This window comes from Pongo pygmaeus, chromosome 1 (genome assembly GCF_028885625.2).
Source record: "Pongo pygmaeus isolate AG05252 chromosome 1, NHGRI_mPonPyg2-v2.0_pri, whole genome shotgun sequence".
In the NCBI taxonomy this organism is placed as follows: Eukaryota; Metazoa; Chordata; class Mammalia; order Primates; family Hominidae; genus Pongo; species Pongo pygmaeus.
Genome location: NC_072373.2, coordinates 173,305,034 through 173,325,374, shown reverse-complemented (window position 1 = coordinate 173,325,374; position 20,341 = coordinate 173,305,034). Strand labels below are relative to the sequence as shown.

The following is a 20,341-nucleotide window of genomic DNA, read 5'->3' as shown; positions in this document are numbered from 1 at the left end:
AATCTATATTTAGAAAAATAATGCTATTTCCTAACTTATTATTTATAATGTGCCAATGAGTTGGACACTGTGCTAGGCACTTCCCATCCATTATACACCCTAATACAAATACCTGCAAGTTGTTATTGTAACTTTTTTGTTTCCCAGATGGAGAAATTGCAGCTCAGGGAGGTGAGGTGACTTGCGAAGGGTTAACACAGCTATGAAACAGCAGCACTGGCATTTAACAGAGCTCTGTCTGACACTATCCAGTCCAACTGTGCTTTTCTGTTTCTATTTGAGGTTCACTTTTGATCCAACCAATCCTCTTCCCAAAACATTCTTAAGGGGATACTGATGGGTCAGAGGATATAAAGACTGGTTTTTCTAATTTTGTTCAAAATAAAACACTAAGTTTTTGGAAAAAAATTTGCAATGAAATCTGTTTTGTTTCAGGAGATGACTATGGAACAAACTATATTGAAAGTGGGTTTAAAGCTATATGCAAACACCCTGAAGGGTAGTAGATGTTTAATAAATATTAGCTTAATTAGATCCTGAATTGTATTTGAAGCGGACTTTTGCTTACTAAAGGCTGAGAACACAAGCTGAGTTGCCAGTTCCGGCAGGTATACTGCTCAGACTTACCTAATGAAATCAATGGAAAGCATAAACAGGAGTTTATTTATGCAGGTGTCTTAATCTTTAGAAGGCTTTATAGGATGCTTCTAATACTCTAAAGCAGTGGTTCTCAGTCTGGGGCAATTTCATCCTTAGGGTACATTTGGCAATGCTTGGAGTCATCTTTCTCGACACTAGAGGAAGGGGATATACGTTTCTCTCATAGAGTGATTAGAGGCCAGGGTTGCTGCTAAACATCCTACAATGCGACAGCCTCTGAAACAAAGAATTGTCTGGCCCAACATGTCAATAGTGCCGAGGTTGCCAACAATGCTCTAAAACATAATAGTAGCTAAGTGATCTCCATTTTGTTTATTTCATTCTCTATAACTTTTCCCAATGCCTCTCATGTGCCAGGCACTAAGCTAGAATTATGAGAAGTGTAGGAATGATGGAGACAGTTCCTGCCCTCAAAGAACTTAAACTCTCCTCTTTCATTTGTAGCTGGCACACAAGTCCATTGAAAGAGAGATGTTTGTTTTTAAAAAGATGCTTGCTTATTTATGCATGGCTGTCATTTCTTTAACATTTCATTTTTTATTCATTATTCCTCATTGAAACCCTGTGAGTCTGCGTAAATAGAGATGCTGCCACTATGTAGATCATATGGCCTGAGTGCAAGTGGGTTGTTTATACACGTTGAGGGCATTCATTTTCAGAATAGCATTCTGAACCTGGCTGAAATGTCACAATCTAATTGTATTAACATTAGGGTTTTTTTTTTTTTTTGACAGTTCAGAGTATTGGCCATGCAGTGATCCATATCACCTGTGACAGTAATGAAACCGCCAAACTCACTGTAGCATGAGCCTTTTCTTTCCTCTTATCAGGTGTCAAGGCACAGGCTGAGTCACCAGAACACCTTCCCTGAATTGTGTCAAACAAGTGTACATGTGCTCAAGTGTATCTGGATTCTGATTTGGCTGCACAGTCACTGTTTTCCAGATGTTCGCAGAAGAAACGTGAGCTGGAGGAGACTCACTGAAAGCTGGAACTAGAAGGATGCACACTGCTCATCCAAGCCAATTCACTTATTTTACCAATGATAAAAACTGAGTCTCAGAGAAGTCATACGCTTGCCCAAAGACACAGCTTGTGGTGGAGGAGTCAACACCAGAACTCTGGTCCAGGATTGCAAAAAACCACTTAACATGTGCTAATAATGAGGATAAAAGATACTTCATAATGTTTGAGTACATATATCATTGAATCCTTTTAATAACCCATTGCTTACACAGATGAGGAAACTGAGGCTCATAGAAATAAAGTGCTTTGCTCAAAGGCACAAAATTGGTCAGTAATAAATCTGATCTCCAGGTTCCTAGTCCAGAACTTTCTGCAGCACCATCTTTTTGTTCTCTTTAACTACCAGAAGCTTTAAGCCAAAATGAGGCTTCAACTATAAAAGCTATTTAAGACCTTATGGCTGCGTATCTCTGCCCTAAGTTTTCTTTTGATCCTTATTTTATATTCTAATGTTTAAAACTTGTTCCCCAAATTTTTAAAGTTTGCATTCATTTTTATTTCAATAAGCCACGCCAAAATCTGTGTGTCATAAGCTGTCTATACATAAATAAATGAATGAATGAATGAGCAAACTAACAAAATCTTAAGAGGCAGAGTAACATGGTGGAAAAATACCAGGCTTACATTCAATTCAATACCACTTTGTCTATTGTCTTCATCTTTGAGCCTCACTTTCAGCCTCACTTTCATTATCTGTCAAACAGGTCTAACAAAATTTGTCATTAAGTATTATTATAAGTCTAAAAATAAACATGGAACATATGAAGAAGGTTTGTATGTTATCAGTGGTACCTAAATTGGTAGCTCGTAGCAGTAGCAGTAGTAGTAATAGTAGTAGTAATAATATAAACAAAGAAGCCTGATTAATGCAAGTGAGTTGAGTTATTTGACCCCAGAAGCCCCGCCTCCAGACATGAGTTACGGCTCTCATTGGGTTTTATGTCTTAAGTGAGGGGCACTCACGTGAGTTGGTCGATGGTGTGGTAGAAGTCACAGGGGTCAAATTCAACTGGGAGATGTCAAAGTCATCACAGTCGTCTGTATCCTGTGCCACCCCGACTTTGTTGAAGTAACTGGAGAAGGCCTCTGAGGTACAGGTGAGGGAGGGCTGGTCGGGTTTGCGGGAGGGCACGGGAGGAGGCTGCGCCATCTGGAAATCCTTAAATGTTTCTTTCCCCATTTTCTGCCTGGGCTTGTCGGTCTGTGGACTTGACCTGGTGGAGTCACTCGTGCCTGGGACGGTGGCAAGGGGGGTGAGGGGACCTTGGAACATGGCAGCTGGCAAAGGCATAACAGTTTGTGTGGGCATGAAGGCTGCTGGCGGAAACTGCCCGGCCACAGTTGGCCAGGGCTGCTGAGTGGCAGGGAAGAGACCTGGCTGGCCCCATGCGATGGGCTGAGCCCCTGGCATCACCTGAGCGACTGGTGGCTGGGCACCCATGACCATCTGCTGTTGGACGAGGGGCTGCTGGCCCCAGAAGGACGGGAGGACAGTGCCCATTGCAACGTAACCTGGGAGAATGAAAAAGGAGAGTCAGGTGCTTCCCTGGTGTCCTGGGAAAGAAAGATGCATGGACTCAGGTAATTGACAGAAATGTATCAAGCACCAACTAAGTGCCAGACTGTGTGCCAGGGACTGGGGATGCCAAGATGAACAAGATAAAAGTCCTTGCTGTCATGGAGCCTATATCCTAGAGAAGTGGTCAGGGAAAGCCTCTCTGAGGAGATGATCTGTAAGCAAAAACCAGAGTGCTAATAATCACATTTCTGTAGTTGTTAAAAGTTTCTAAAGTCTCATAGCCTCAGAAGCTGTGTGTCTCAGGGACAGGTCGGAAGGATGGAAGGCAGGCCATGCTGAGTTTTCTCCTTGCCTCCTCTTCCTGCTGCACTTAGGACCCTCTCAATTGCGTAAGCTCTCTAAGAGTCTGACTCTTTGTTTTAAAACCAGGTTGTAATACCTTCCTTCACAGGCCTGAGGCAGTGTGCAAAGTGAGTAAGAATCTGAATGTTGGAGTTTTAGAGACTTAGGTTAAAATTCAAACGGCCACTTCTTATCTATGTAATTTGGGGAGAAGTTCTTAAATATGTCTAAGGCTCCATGACCTTCTTTGTAAAATGAGTATAAACACCTTCTATCTCGCTGAGTTGATTTGAAGATTGAGAGTACATATTTAATATGTGCAGTATTGTACCTGACACAGGATCAACATTCAGTAAATGTTAGTTACTAGTATGGTTTGGATTAGATAGAGCCTAGAAAGTTACTTATTACTTGCTTGATATACAAAAGACATGTAATAAATGGTAGCTAGAGGTATTATGCATGATTTCTGTATTATTATTATTCCAATTTTAGAGAATAAAAAAATTGGGCCAGATGTGGTGGCTTATGCTTGTAATCCTAACACTTTGGGAGGTCCAGGTGGGAGGATTGCATGAGGCTTGGAGTTTGAGACTAGCCTTAGCAACATAGCAAGACCTCTTCTCTACCAAAAATTTTAAAAAATTAGTCAGGAATGGTGGCACATGCTCAGAGTCCCATAGTCTCGGCACTCAGGAGGCTGAGATGGGAGGATCCCCTGAGCCCAAGAGTTTGAAGCACTGAGCTATGATCACCCCACTGCACTCCCACCTGGGTAATACAGTGAGACAGTTGCCTCTAAAAAAAAAAAAAGAAAAAAAATGAAGGTTATTGTCCACTCAGGGGCACCTCATACATCAGTACAGGTTACACACTGCAAAACCCCACAGCCTGTACTCACATGTAGTACCATGATAATTGTTCAAGCATATTCTTTTTAGGTAAGACATATACATTTTAATAGGAGCACAGCGACACTTGTTACCATAATAATACTAACATAGTAGTAACAGCAACAAGCTCTACTTATTAAATGCCTACAACATGCCACCTACACTAGTAGGTGTTTTATGTCTTCAGGAAATCCTGGCAGGGTAGGTATTATTATCTCTATTTTAGGGATGAAGAAATTGGTACTCAAGGAAAAGCAACCTGCTCAGGGTCATACAGGTTGCATGAAGTAGGAGCAGGATCAAACTGAGATTGTCTGTCCCCCCAAAGCCAGGGTTCCTTCATTGTGCCACACACTGCCTCACCCAAATGGCTAAGACCAATTTCTGATCTTTGCAGTTAATAGACCTTGCCTTCTATTTGATTGTATTAGGATACTGCAGGCATGCAGGAAACTCCCATGTGCTTCCAGGGGTCCCCACCCTTCTCAGGGGGTACAATGGCCACCTCTATGTGCAGTTGAGCCTGAGAGACAAGTTCCCAGGCTGGGCAGAGCAGAGAACAGAGAAGCTAGCTTTGCCTGGCCTCTCAAAACAAGCCTTTCCATGGCTGTCAGTAGGAATGTACTGATGCAGTGTAGTGAGACCAGGAGAAAAAGAGGAATGGATGCAGAGTATTCTAGCAACTTCCAAAGGGACAATGGGTGGGCGTTACGGCATTGATGACATTATGAGTCATCTCACTGACTCTTGTGAGCCCAGATGAGCCCAGAGAGATCGAATGCAGGGTGCCTCACTCCATGCTCCAGTCACAGATATACCCGCCTTCAACTGACTGATACAGGCTAGAGCCAACATTCAAGTCCTGGTCATTTTCCTTGCAAGGTGCCCATTTCCTCTATGCCATGCTTCCCTAAGAGGAGGCTCCAGAGAGGCACCAACAGGACACCTGGGCTTCTTGCTGATTAATCTCGCAGTGTTAAACACTTCTGTGGAATAAAACAGTGATGTCAACAAACAAAATGGAGAATATCTTGTAAGACCACTTTGTCCAACTGCACTGAAACAAGAGGGGTGAAGAGGCCCTGGAGCTGAAATTTCAAATGTGAACCTTGCTTAGCTTGCCTTGCCCGTGGCATAATAATGTAGTGGCTTAAATCTACCAACAGATGAACAATCCAGCAACTCCGTCTTGTTTTCTGGTTTACTTTGATATAGCCCAGTGGTTCTCAGTGGGAGTGCTACTGCCCCCTAGGGGTGGCTAGAAAATTCGTGGGGTGTGTTTTGGTTGTCACAAGAGGAGGGGGTGGCACTACTGGCATTTAGGAGGCCCAAGCATTGACAGTAGACATCCTATTATGTCTGAGACCAATGCGTATGACAAAGCATTATTCCACATCCTGTTTATGATCATTTGCACCTGGAATCGACTTTGAATTACATGGAAATTCAGTTATCTTTGCATTTGATTTTAATGCATTTAATTTTCCAGGAATTCAACAACTGTGCGCAGGAGGGAAGACTGTATTTTTGGTTTGGAACACTGTCAAAAGGTGTTCACTATTTTGGAAAATGGCAGTCCCTGACATCCCTGACAGAAGCGCTTCTCATGGTAGTGTAGCCACATGACACTTCTGTATTAGCCTGGACTTACAGCTGTGGCTTTCAGTAGTGATTCTACTTACAGGTATATACATTTGACTCTTATGTCTTCTAGTGTGCTCACGCCTGAGTATTTCCTTGTTTAAATACATATATTTTTATTACAAATTCTCTTTCTTTTCTTTCTGCCTTATATTACAGTTAGAGAATTATATTCATTTTGAAAAATTGTGTAGCTAGACTACATTATCTATGAAATTCATTTCAAGGTGTGAAAGGAGGTATTGCAAATATTTGTAATAAGAAGGGGGTGCTGGGTCTGCAGGTGGAGATCTACCCACGGATTCAATCACCCAAGACCTGATGCCCATTTTGGTGAATGAGTGGATGTTTTCACTCTCTTGACATCAGCCTATTTTTGGCTTTGCTTTTATTCCACCCTCCTTGCTTCCATGAAGGACTGTTTTTAAATGCATATATGGTACTTCATTGTCTTGAGTATAAGGCTCAGACGTCTTAGCTTGGCTATGCGTCCTTGGGGGTCAGCTCCTTCCACCTCTTCATCACTATCTTCAATCCATATCCTCACTGCACCTTGCCCTCCAGCAGTTGCAAACAAACAAAACCCAACCTGCTGTCTCTTGTCTCTGCTGGCCCATCTGCCTGGAAAGCCATCCCCCTGCTTCTGTGCATGTCTAACCCTGATTTGCTCTTGGAGACATGGTTCACTATCACCTCTGCTGGACGGCTTCTTGCTCCTGTCAGCACCACTGGTTCTTCTCTGGGCTTCCACAGTCCCCTGTGCTCACCTCTATCATGACACTTGTCACACTGCCATGCAATTGCCTGGTTATTCTATCTTCCCTGAGGAGACTGGAAACCACCTGCTGGCAGGAACTCTTTATTCTCTCTCTCTCTCCACTCTGCCTAGCATGGTTTGGGACTGGAGAAAGGCCCTATATAAAGGTAAATGAGTCCTAGTCAATACATTCACTGCATTTTTCCCAGTGTCTAATTAAACCCACAATGCATAAGTGCTGTGATCTCTGATGATTCTACTGTTGGTGGCAGGTTTTTTTTCCCCTCCCATCTTTTATTTTTTTTTCCACAAGGAGCTAACAGATGGGCTGTGCACACTTTTCTGGAGAGAGCTATTAGCATGTCTCTCTGGCTTCATGCCATCTGCTCCAGACCAAAGTACAATATTCAAAAGAAAAAAGGCAGCACAGGGTAATCGGGTATCATGTTTAGGAGCCTGCAGGTCCCACTCACTTTTCCTAGGGGGTCCCTGCAGCCTGGCTCTCCTCGGCCTGTGAGTTAAGGCTGTCTGGCCACATGGTCTTGTGCATGAGCGAAGGGACATGTGAGCAGCAGGACACTGGTGGCACTGGACACAGGGAGCCACTTGGTGGCTGCCACTGCAGCCACTTAACAGCTTGTTAACTGTTTACTATTAATGCCCAATAGTGGAGGGAGGAGGTACAAAGGAGCGTCTGTTTATGCCATGAAGTTCAGAGCAATCATAAATCTCCTTGCTGTGGAGTGAAAGGGAACACCTGCCTTGCTGCCTTACAGTTAGGTTCTTAAAAAGTGTTGAAAATGGTGATTTATAGCCAGATGCTGACACCTGGGGATACCCCCATTATTTGACAAAAGAAAAAAAGGCAGACTGAAATATAAGAAAAGCACTAAAAACGAAGGAACTCCTCCAACATTTATACAGAACTTTTGTGATATCTCTTATCTACATTATCTCATTTGATGGATTCATTCATTCAAAAATACCTCCACTAGGTGCCAATCACTGCTTTAGTGTGTGGAGACAAAACAAAGAACAAAACAGTTACCAAAAAAAAAAAAGTTCTCACCCTGTGGAGCTTACATTTTTGTAAAGTTGACCCTTTCCACAAGCCTCTGGGGTAAGTGTGATGGCTATCTCTTTAATTTGTATAGCAGAAATTGCAACTCCATGAGGGAAAGATTTGATGCAGCTACACACCGTATGAATAGCAGATCCAAGGCTCCTGAAGAACCATGTAGCAAACATCTGTTGAGTGCTTACTGATGGAAGCACTGCCAGGAACTCTTGTACATATTTTACAACCTGCATTTACTCATGCAATCCTTAGAAAAACTCTATGAGGTAGAATTATGATCATCCCCATTAAAATGGGGTAAGTTCCCCGAGGCTCAGAAGATATTTATCTGAGTATGGTGCAGCTGGCTAGTGGCAGAGCCTGTATTCACACATGGTACATTCTCCAGGCCACCCATTCTCCTGCTGTCTGCTATGAGCAGTCAAGAGGCTGAAGACCTAAACTTTATTACAGACACGAATTTCCAGGTAAAGGAAAAAATATAGGTAGAACAGGACATATATTCATCTACTGTAGAAATCAGAATAATCATAATAATACAGCATATTCTACACTAAATATTGATGATGTGCCAGCATTTTTCAGCATGTAGTGATACCACTTCTGCAGTTGCAGTTAATGTAGTGATTCATTTAATTCTCATGATATTGTTGCAAAGTAAGTATTATTTTACACTCAGTTATAAAGATGAAGAAACTCTGACTCTGACAGGTCAAGTAATTTGCCCAGGAGTCTAAAGCTTAGAAATAAATGGCTGAATCAGGATTCAAACCTGGCCCATCAGATTCAAAAGCCCCCAGGAGCCAGTCCATCCATTGTATCACATACTCCAGTTCACTTCCCTGTCTCCTTATCACTGGCTGGACAATTAGTCACAAGGAGATCGGGATTCAATAGCTGCAGAAATTTTTATGGCCAGTTAAGGGAGAAATAGGGCACATAGTTTAACACCAACTGAAGCCAGTTTTGTCATATTAACTAGAGTCAGAAAGCAAAAACATGCTAATTGAAATTAATTTTAGACTCGTGTTCTAAAAGTTGAAATCTTGGAGGTAATCTATCAAAATTTTAGCAGCTAAAGAAAGGAAATCTGGATATGTGGAAGTGGCTTGTCCATAGCTTCCAATGTGGCTGGTTAAGTAGCAAGACTAAAACCCAGGTCTTCCAAGTCCCTAATCTGGTACAGGTTTGGGACAGGGCCCAGAGCAGTGCTGTGACTGACCCAGTGATATGGTTTGGCTGTGTCCCCACCCAAATCTCACCTTGAATTATAATAATCCCCATGTGGAGATAAATGAATCATGGGGGTGGTTTTCCCCACACCGTTCTCATGGTAGTGAATAAGTCTCATGAGATCTGATGGTTTTATAAAGGGGAGTTCCCCTGAACACAAGCCCTCTTGTCTGCCACCATGTAAGACATTCCTTTGCTCCTCCTTTTTCTTCCACCATGACTGTGAGGCCTACCCAGCCATGTGGAATGGTGAGTCCATTAAAACTCCTTCCTTTGTAAATTACCCGGTGTCAGGTATGTCTTTATCAGCAGCGTGAGAATGGACTAATACACCCAGGCAGGTCCTCAGCATGTTTTTAATCAAATGTTAGGGCTGGAAGAGATATAAAATTGCATCTAGTCCCACCTTCTGAATTATAGAGAAGGGAATGGAGACTTGGGGGACCAAGTCATTCCTCTGCCTGGAGTACCCTGAACTCTGATGCCTACTTGAGACTTTCCTGTCCCTGCTAGTCCTGTCACACATCACCTAGGCAAGAGCCCCTCATGACTACAGGGGCTCCACTTACACCTGCCCTCTGCCTGCACTCAAAAGCCCCCATGCTCTGGTCTGCATTTTCTTTTGTCCCTATCACTTCTCATTTTTAAATATATTACGCAAATTACTTCTTTTTATGTTATTTCCTATCTTCCCAGTAAAAGGTAGGCTCTCTGTCTGTTGTGTGGACTAGCACATCCCAAGCACCTACACAGGACCTGGCATATAGAGGGCACCTGGTGAGCATTTTTGAAATGAACATGCCTGCAAATTTGTAAGTTTGGAGCCATCATCTGTCCCAGCATACCCTTTACAGATAAAACAATGAGGACAAAGCATGGGCACTCTGAACACAAGACTCAAGCATAGAAGGGTGGTGCATTTCTGATGGAAAACTCTTACTCTTATTTAAAATGGCATGTGCTATTATACTAGTCCCATGGATATTTTCATATCTATTTTAGGTAAGGAAAACTAGTCATCATCACTATCCCTTTTTAAAGATTAGATTGGGAAACTTCACAATTGAATACATTTCTAGGCAATCTGCAGTCTAAACTGTAAGTTAGATCCAAGGGTTACCAACCTCTATTGCTTCTAAAAGTTCATAATGATCCCTTAGCTCATGAGTAATAACCGTAACTATTTTAGAACAGGGTATGCATTTTTAATTTACTTTGAATAAAAGCACAGTTTATATTTGGTGGCAAGAATTTGCTTCTAACAGTATGTAATTAAAAGTAATTATGGAAAAAAATGCAAGAAGATTGGTATTCTAAAATATTCAAACAACTCTATTTGCCATTTATAAGAATAAAGGCAAGAAAGATAAAGCCACAGATTTCGAATACATAGTTAAAGAAAACCACAAAACCCTTTAAGGCTCCCATGTATGTGAAAAACAGAACTAAACTACCTTTGGCTATTTGCAAGTACAGTGGCCTGGCCACATGGAACGACTCATGCCATGGAAACAAGGTAAGATTGCTGGGCTCCATCCATTTGTAACTCACCTGCAATACTGCCACTATATATTTTTTTACCTTGTTGTAAAAGTAGTAAATACATTTAAAGACTATTTGAAAAACAGAACACATACTTTCTAACTCACCAGGAGTCTCATTACTCTCACAACTCACAGTTAGCAGTTTGTTATTGTCCCATAGGGTGCTCCCCATTTTGTCTGGGGACCTTCCCTTTCCTTGAGTCAGCACCAAGTAAGGCAGATCCCTTCTATCCATCAGGTCTCAAGAAGTCTATAGAAAGCTAACTCCATGTCCTCCCCTGCTTATTGCTTTCTCTCCTGGCAGAGGTGGAAGAGTGGAAATAGACCTGGGCTAATTGCACAGCTGTGTATATGCCATGTCCCAAAAGCTGCACACCTGAGTAACATAGAATCTTGAGCTCTCTGGGTGAAAGACATCAGTGAATTCCAGGCCAGTAACATCCCAAAGCTCTGGACCCCAACACCACCTCCTCCTCTAAATATCTTCTCAATGTCACCTGAAGAGTCACAGGAGAGAACAGCGGTGTTTTATCATCATTTGGTGGCTGGCTCTGTAAACTCTTTCTCTCTCTTAATGAGTGAAGGCCAAAGGATGGGAAGCTGGTGGAAGAGGGCTTACCTGAGGGTACAGCAGCAGTGCCGAAAGGTACAGAACTAAACACATCTGCACTCGCTGGAAGGGTCTGAGATGAAGATGGGATAAAGGCATCACCTGGAGTTGCAGGAGTCTGCCAGACAGAGAGAGGCAGAGGACACATGAGACTTGGCTTAGCAGTCGTCAAGGCTGGGAGGTAGCAGATGCAGGAATTAAGGTGCAGGGGAAGGGGTCCACAGTTCAAGCCACTTATGGGGTGTGCAGCCCATATGCTGGTTACATACACTTTATCTATATGGGAAATGACACCTCCAGAGCTACTGTGAGGATTAAGTGAGATTATGTATTTAAATTATCTTACATTACTTAAATTTTTAGCACCGTGCATAGGCATATAGTAGGTGCTTGGCAAATAATGGCCAGTATCCTAATGATTTAGTTTGAGCCCCTACTCCCTGGAGGGTGTTTTCAGGTATCAAATTTTCCGTAATATTTGGCATTCACCCTATAGAGGTGGCCAATTCAAACTGAAATACCCCACTCAAGACCTACTGTGTGCCCAGCTGAGGGGTTGCAATTTAATACACGGTCAATGAGCAGTTGTTGACTAAATCAACAAATAAAATTCAGCAAGTGCTGCACAGACCCTTGTATCCTGGTGCCCGCCCCTGCACCCCCCGCCCCCACCCCAGATTTTGCCTGAATCTTCATTTGCAAAAAGAAGTAAATATTTTCAAGAAGACAACAAGAAACAATGCTTGTACCACTGAAAATTCTACAGGGCCTAGTCCGTGCTGGAATTCCAAAAAGGTCTGCTGCATGGACTGGTGGGCAAGATGGGGGATACAGAAATGAAAACATCAGTACTCATAATTTTGTATATGTCCACACCCATTTATAGCAGGCTTTTGCCTACAGAGTATAAATCTGTTCGATGCTGTAATATCCTTTTTTTTCCCCTTGGAATAGGCTGGGGCAAGCAATTAATCCTGAAATCATGGCAATTAGACAAGGCCATTTTTAGACTAGCAGCTTGCAGGACGAATGGCATTGTTCTGAGGATTATTAAATACCCATTTGGACTGCGCTTGGGTTCAGGGCCAGAAACACAGCCATGAGCTGCTGTGTTAAGCACTTTTAAACACAGTCAGCGCTGTTCTTTTTTTTCCCCTTTGTGACCTTAGGTGAGTCACATGTCCTTTCTGGGACTCAGTTTGCTCATCTGTAAAATGAAGGGGATAAGGTTAGAAGATCTCTTCAACCCTTTCTAGCTGCATAGCCCTGCAGTTCTGCAACTCCAAGTTCCCAGGAAGAAGCTTTTAGCCCAGGATAAAGGGGAGAATGACAATCGCTAGAGCCATCCAGCTTCTTTGGGGACAGAGGCTGCGGTCCCCTCCCTCAAGGCTGCCTTGGACATCAGGTGTTGGCAGCAGGGCAGCTGTGCCTAGATTCCCTGGTGGCAGCAGTGGGCAGCAGTGTCTTGTGCCATCTGTCCTCAGTGGTGAGGTTACAGCCTTTTCTCTGTGAGGCACATCTTGCCAATGAACCATAGCACCATCCCTTGGTTTGCACAACTGCGCAGTGCCCAGAGGAGCTGTCCCCTCCCGGCAGCTTCAGCTGGTGCAGCTGCGGCTGACTGCTCTCTGCCCTCCTCCGGGAATGGGCAGGGGAGGGGCTGGAGGGGCCATCTCTGCTCTTTTCTTTGCAGTAGTGGTAGAGTTGCTTTTGAATGCATCCCGCACTGGGATTCTATTTTGCTTTGGTGTTAATTCTGTTCCCTTCTTTTCGTTTTTAAATTAGGTTCTCCCTGCAATCTCTGTCCTTCTGTAAGCACTGACTGAGGTACCCTGGCTGAAGCTGTGGCTGGGAATCCAGAGCTTCTTGAGAAGCTCAGTGAGGCCCAGGTCTTGGTCTGCAAAGCTGAAGGGCAGGCTGGAAGGGAGGGAAGAAACAAAAAGGAGGGAGAGAGAAAAGAAAGAGGGAAAGGAGAGAATGGGCAGAGCAGGGTGTGGGGAGAAGATCCTTCCTTTACTGGGCTGACCACCTACGCTGTACTGGGCTTGGGGCAGGTGCTGACAAATGCCTCATCATATGTGCTGTCCCGAGTTTCCTGCCTACAATCCCAACCAGACAATGTGCTCCTTGTAGTCAGGAACCACATCTCTTTCGGGCCTCTCTTCTCAGACCACAGCAGAACAGCAAGCACCCAGGCAAGTCCTGTCATTGCTAAATGCATGGTCTCATTTATTTCTCAAAACAGAGGCATATATCTACTTCCCCTTTATAAACAGCTAAGCAAATTAAGGATCAGAATGACTAGTTAGTTTGTCCAAGTCACAAAGCTTGAAAGAGTCAACGCTGAAATCCACCAGCAGGCCTCTTTCACTCAAAGCCCATATTCTGGCCACTGAGGGGATGTGGAAAGAAAGGAAAGGGGTGCAGGGTTCAGACAGCAATGCATACTTACGGGGGGAGAGGTTATATCAGGGGGTGTGGACATGTCCCCAAAAAGTTCTAATTGGGTCACAGCCTGTAAAGACAAAAAGGTAATCACGTGACTACAAAGAAAGCTGGTGCTGCTAGGCCCTGCTTTACACACAGTATGGTATGGGGATACACATTTCTGTTTTTCATCATTTCTAGATAAACCATAATCCTAGTGGGTCATTACTATACCTCAGGATCCCAAAGGCAACATTTTGAATGCAGCCAGAATCAATTCTTGCTTCCTTGCATCTGGCTGTTTATCCAGGCTTGGTCAAGACTGCCCATTAATCACTTCCCATAAGCAGTAATAACATTACTTCACACTTATTTACCATCAAATGCCAGCAATGTCTATCTTTTCTAGGACATAAAGGCAGGGAGGCAATCCCATCATTGGTTTTTCTCTCATGAGTGTATCCGCACATACAACTTGCCTTCTATGTGTAAGTATGGACATGACTTCATGGTCACGTCAGTAAGGGCTCCCAATAGCATTTACCCTGAGAGGTAGGAATCATCATCCCCATTTTTACAAATAAATAAACTAAGTCTCAGGGATGTGACATCAAGGTCATCCAGGCCAGGATTTAAATTTTCTGAATACAGAGAATGCAGTCAAACAGCACTCTCTGAAAGAGTCCATCTTTAGGATAATAAATGTGGTTGCAGGAAAAGAAAACATTTCATTTAATACCAGGAAAGGCATCAAAAACAACCCAGTGTATACGCCATTAATCACTCCTAGGAACTCCATCACTGCAGACACTGCAACATTTATCTCCCCATCCATCATATGAGAGTGTCTGAGCAAGGCCAGCCACAGCAGCTAAAGAAACCCTTTAAGATACACTTAGAAATTAATCTGCATAAACTGCCAGATTCACAGACTGTAGGGAGCCTATGGCTGACTTAATTATGACAAGTATGCAATCACATGCTTTGTACAAACCTGTCCATTGAGGAAAAACCACTTTTCCCTCATCTTCAGATCTTAAGTGATAGCTTCAAATTGGGGGAACCTAGACATACCACTTAGTAGAAGGGATGTGAAGAGTCTGACTGCCCTGCCACACAGGACTCCTGCACTCAAACCGCTCTAACCAGGTCATGGCTGGATCTCTAGGTTCATTCAAAGAAGGTAATGTTCTTTCCTACTGGCAAGTGGGTGAGATTTGGGCTCTGGAAAAGGTCCCACACGCCATGCCTGGGGGTGTGGAGTACTGATAAGATAAACCACAAGAGAAAGGAGCCCCAGGTCGGGGAGAGCCCCAGATGGGGAAGAACAAGGAATAATTGTTCTGAGGGATGGTTAATCACAAACAACCCAAGGGCACAACCACCTCATTTGCAGGTAGCCCCTCCAGCACAACCCTATAAAACTTCCCTCCAGTCCCTGCCTCTTTGCAGACAGCCCCTTCTCTGCCGTGCTGCCCACTGCAATCTTGCAATGTATTTTCATACTTTCTCTAATAAATCTACCTTTCTTTACCTACAAATGTCTTCATAAATTCCTTTACTTCCTGGACCACTGGCCCCAGATAGTAGCTACCCCCCAACAGGGAGTATATTTGGATTCTACCATTTTCAATATCTGCAGCTCCTCAGAATTACAGTTCCTTCATCTGGGCAATGGAGATGATAATATCTCCTTTGAAGATGTATTGACAATACTAATAGGAGAACTTTCTTTGATGTTTGGTTAAGCCTGGTTGAAAGAGCACAAAAGTCTCTTTTTGCTGAAAGGAGAGAAGCTTGGCTTTGTTAACTTACTTGCAGCTCTTCCTTCCCTTTCAGCTTTCAGATTGAATAACAGTGCTTGGCACGCAGTAGGGCCCTATAAGGACTGATTTTCTTTCCAGCTGCAACAACTGCTAGATGCTGGGCACTGTGCTATGTGCTGGGAACATAAAAATGACAAATGCCAACTCTCAGCCTGCAGAGAGTTTACAGACTGGTGGGGAGGACATCCAATCTGTAGATGCAAATAATCTCAGGTAATGCAGCAGAAATAGCAACAGGGGTCTCTAAGGGGTGCTGTGGGAGTAACTAGAATGAAAGTGATCTGGTTTGGCTGTGTCCCCACCCAAATCTCAACTTGAATTGTATCTCCCAGAATTCCCACGTGTTGTGGGAGGGACCCAAGGGGAGGTAATTGAATCATGGGGGCTGGTCTTTCCCATTCTGTTCTCATGATAGTGAATAAGTCTCACAAGATCTGATGGGTTTATCAGGGGTTTCCAATTTTGCTTCTTCCTCATTTTCCCTTGTTGCTGCCATGTAAGATGTGCCTTTTGCCTTCCACCATGAATTCTGAGGCCTCCCCAGCCATGTGGAATTGTGAGTCCAATTAAACCTCTTTTTCTTCCCACTCTCAGGTATGTCTTTATCAGCAGCATGAAAATGGACTAACACAGTAAAATTGTTACCAGTAGAGTGAGGTGTTGCTGAAAAGATACCCAAAAACGTGGAAGCGACTTTGGAACTGGGTAACAGGCAGAGGTTGGAACAGTATGAAGAAGAAGAAGACAGAAAAATGTGAGAAAGTTTGGAACTTCCTAGAGACTTATTGAATGCCTTTGCCCAAAATGCTGATAGTGATATGGACAATAAAATTCAGGCTGAGGTGGTCTCAGATAGAGATGAGGAACTTGTTGGGAACTGGAGCAAAGATGACTCTTGCTATGTTTTAGCAAAGAGACCAGTGACATTTTGCCCCTGTCCTAGAGACTTGTGGAACTTTGAACTTGAGAGAGATAATTTAGGGTATCTGGTGGAAGAAATTTCCAAGCAGCAAAGCGTTCAATAGGTAACTTGGGTGCTGTTAAAGGCATTCAGTTTTCTAAGGGAAGCAGAACATAAAAGTTTGAAAAATTTGCAGCCTGACTACGTGATAGAAAAAAAAAAATTTCTGGGGAGAAATTGAAGCCAGCTGCAGAAATTTGCATAAGTAGCAAGGAGCCTAATGTTAATTCCCACAATCATGGGAAAAATGTCTCCAGGCCATGTCAGAGACCTTCATGGCATCCCCTCCCATCAAAGGCCTGGAGGCCTAGGAGGAAAAAGTGGTTTTGTGGACTGGCCCCAGGGTCCCTGTGCTGTGTACAGTCTGGGGACTTGGTGCCGTGTGTTCCAGCCACTCTAGCTGTGGCTGAAAGGGACCAATGTACAGCTCAGGCTGTGGCTTCTGAGGGTAGAAGCCCCAAGTCTTGGCAGCTTCCATGTGGTGTTGAGTCTACAGGTGCACAGAAGTCAAGAATTGAAGTTTGGGAACTTCCACCTAGATTTAAGATGATGCATGGAAATGCCTGGATGCCCAGGCAGAAGTTTGCTGCAGGAGCAGAGCCCTCAGGAAAACCCCTGCTAGGGCAGTGTAGAAGGGAAATGTGTGGTCAGAGCCTCCACACAGAGTCCTACTGGGGCTCTGCTTAGTGGAGCTGTGAGAAGAGGGCCACTGTCCTCCAGACCCAAGAATGGTAGATCCACTGATAGCTTGTACAATGAGCCTGGAAAAGCCTCAGACACTCAACACCTGCCCATGAAAGCAGCTGGGAGGGAGGCTGTACCCCGCAAAGCCACAGGGGTGGGGCTGCACAAGACCATGGGAACCCACCTCTTGCATCAGCGTGACCTGAATGTGAGACCTGGAGTCAAACAAGATCATTTTGGAGCTTTAAAATTTGACTGCCCCGCTGGATTTCGGACTTCCATGGGCCCTGTAACCCCTTTGTTTTGGCCAATTTCTCCCATTTGGAATAGCTGTAATTACTCAATACCTGATACCTAATTTCATTGTATCTAGGAAGTAACTAGCTTGCTTTTGATTTTACAGGTTCACAGGCAGAAGGGACTTGTCTTGTTTCAGATGAGACTTTGGACTGTGGACTTTTGTGTTAATGCTGAAATGAGTTAGGACTTTGGGGGACTGTTGGGAAGGCATGATTGGTTTTGAAATGTGAGGACATGAGATTTGGAGGGGCCAGGGGCAGAATGATACGGTTTGGCTGTGTCCCCACCCAAATCTCAACTTGAATTGTATCACCCAGAATTCCCACGTGTTGTGGGAGGGACCCGGGGAAGTTAATTCAATCATGGGGGCTGGTCTTTCCCAAGCTATTCTCATGATAGTGAGTAAGTCTCATGAGATCTGTTGGGTTTATCAGTGGTTTCTGCTTTTGCATCTTCCTCATTTTCTCTTGCTGCTGCCATGTGAGAAGTGCCCTTTGCCTTCTGCCTCTCCCCAGACAAGTGGAACTGTGAGTACAATTAAACCTCTTTTTCTTTCCAGTCTTGGGTATGCCTTTATCAGCAGCATGAAAACAGACTAATACAGAGGCCCAACCAGCTTTTGGCAAAGTTTAAGAAGGTTTTCTAAAGGAAATAGCCTAGAGCTGAATCCTGAAGGACAGGAGCCATGTGACCAAAAAGAGGAGACCATCCAGGCAGAGGAAACTGCTTAAAAATGGCCAGAGGCCCAGAACAGAGTAGGTAGGTGGTAATGGAAGCAGTTCACTGTTACCAACATGAAGGTGGGAGAGAGAAGGCCAGTGTGGTGGACAGGGGCAAGGTTGTGGTGGGAATTTCATACATTTCCCAGCCTTTTCCATCAATTCTTGGCTATTTTGGTTCTCTTTCATAGAGTAACAGCCCAGCAGCTGATGGGAATGAGGTGGACAGCACACAGGTGCTCTCCCAAATCTTGCTGGACTTGAAATGCTTTTCTTTGGTAATCCTTCTCTAGCATGTTAGCAATATTTTATATTATTTGGTGAAGCTATGCTAGTCTTTTAGACCCTCTTCCAAATTCATAAAAGGAATGACTTTATTTAATCAATTCAAATGAAGCTTCTGGGCTTCTTTGAGACTGCAACTCTATGCTTTTAAAATGGCCCACAACTATTTTCAGTGTTAGGAAAATATTAAAATGAAGTTATTAATTAAGTCACACAATTTACATTTCAAATGTGTTGAACTCATGGCATACTTTTACTAACATCATAAATATAATTTATTGGCTAATTTTCTCCTTAAGCACAACTTTTAAAATAACCTTCATACTTGAGATATAGACTTTCCTTTTGCCAGATGATTTTCACTCAAGGATTAAACGAGAAAAACATGCAGAGACATAAAACATAGATTGTTATTTCATTCCATTGGTTTGCTGTTTAAATAGAACCTTGAGTTAATTAAATTTTATAGAAAAAGGGGATTCTTGGGCCATAAAATTAAAAATAATCCTAATAACCATATGTGATCGAGAATCTGAAATAGTATCTATTTTCACAGGCCTCCTCCCCATGTTAACCCCAGTCCTTTTATTTGTAAGCTAATAAACCATGTTCCATCTGATAATACTGCTCTAATGAATCATTTTAAAAGCCTCAAGAGAATAAAACTAACAATTCACATTTGCAAAACACTTTATAGTTTGCAATACACTTTCAAATACATTATCATCATGTTTGATACTCACTGAGCCCCGTAAAGTCAACAGCATAGGCGCCATTGTCACTATCTATGTTTCACAGATGAGCTAGCTGAAGCTGAAGTTAAGTGACTCTCCTCTGATCAGTCAGCTAAAAGCAGCTGGGATGGACTTGACCCACACACCCACCAGCATCTTGTTCATCGATCCATCACTTTACCAAACCTTAGTTAGCCTTGCTAAATAGTGGAAGTCCAGCTCTACAACATTCTCTAACCAGAAATCTGGGTTGCTAGGAGGTCTGCCATGATGCACATCCATTTGAGGTCATTTGGAATGTCAGCTTGAGATGTCTATTTGCCAGAGAGTAAGGCCCTTCCATTACTGGCATTTCAAATGTCTCCTGGTAAAGAGAGATGTAGCTGGAGATGGCAGTTTTGCCCCTCTTTTTAGCCCCCTGGGCATTTTCCAGGGGTAAGAAGAGTGATATTGGAAGGTGTACAGGACAGTGAAGGAAAAGTAGCTTTGATATTTAGGGAGGTAGTCCCCCAGTATCTCCATCAGGCCTGTTCTCTCCCCAGTCATCCTTTGATATGAACAAGTGATGGTTTTTCAGTAATATCTAGTTCAAGATTAGTATACTGGTCCTTCCAACTAGATCACTGCAACTAGACCCCTAGGCCTTTCCCAGAGAGAAATTCTGAAGGCACCATTGATGGAGGCTGAGATGTTATGGCTGACCCCAAAAACAGCTTCTCAAGGCACCATTGATGGAGGCTGAGATGTCATGGCTGACCCCAAAAACAGCTTCTCACAGACCCATTCCCTATGTTTTGGCATCAGGAGTTCTGTGACCCTTCAGTGTGCAGACATGGGAGTTCCTACCTTGCATCAGCTACCAACAGCAAGGGCTACAGAGATAGGTAAGGCACATTCCTGTTCCTATTGTCATAAGCTGGCTGTTTTATGGAAACACAGACCCAGAGACACAATCAACGGAGGAGAGAAGCACAGGGGGTTATGAAAGAAGAGGCCATCTCAGGGTCTGACATGTGCTCCTCCTCCTACCTAGAACACTCATTCCTACTCCCACACATCCTTCAGGACACAAATTAGAAGGCTTTCTGTTTTGCTTCCTATG

General features: G+C 43.5%; 1 protein-coding gene across 8 annotated transcripts in view; it reads right to left on the bottom strand.

Annotated features, from left to right (window-relative positions):
• DAB1 (DAB adaptor protein 1) overlaps positions 1-20,341 on the bottom strand; it is a 431,942-nt gene that overhangs the window by 18,004 nt on the left and 393,597 nt on the right. For all 8 annotated transcript variants that reach the window (XM_063655172.1, XM_063655164.1, XM_063655159.1 and 5 more), the window contains 3 exons: positions 13,756-13,818; positions 11,313-11,421; positions 2,650-3,198 (listed from right to left, as the gene is read on the bottom strand). In XM_063655172.1, the coding sequence (XP_063511242.1) occupies positions 2,650-3,198; positions 11,313-11,421; positions 13,756-13,818 (721 nt within the window). The remainder of the gene's footprint in view (positions 1-2,649; positions 3,199-11,312; positions 11,422-13,755; positions 13,819-20,341) is intronic.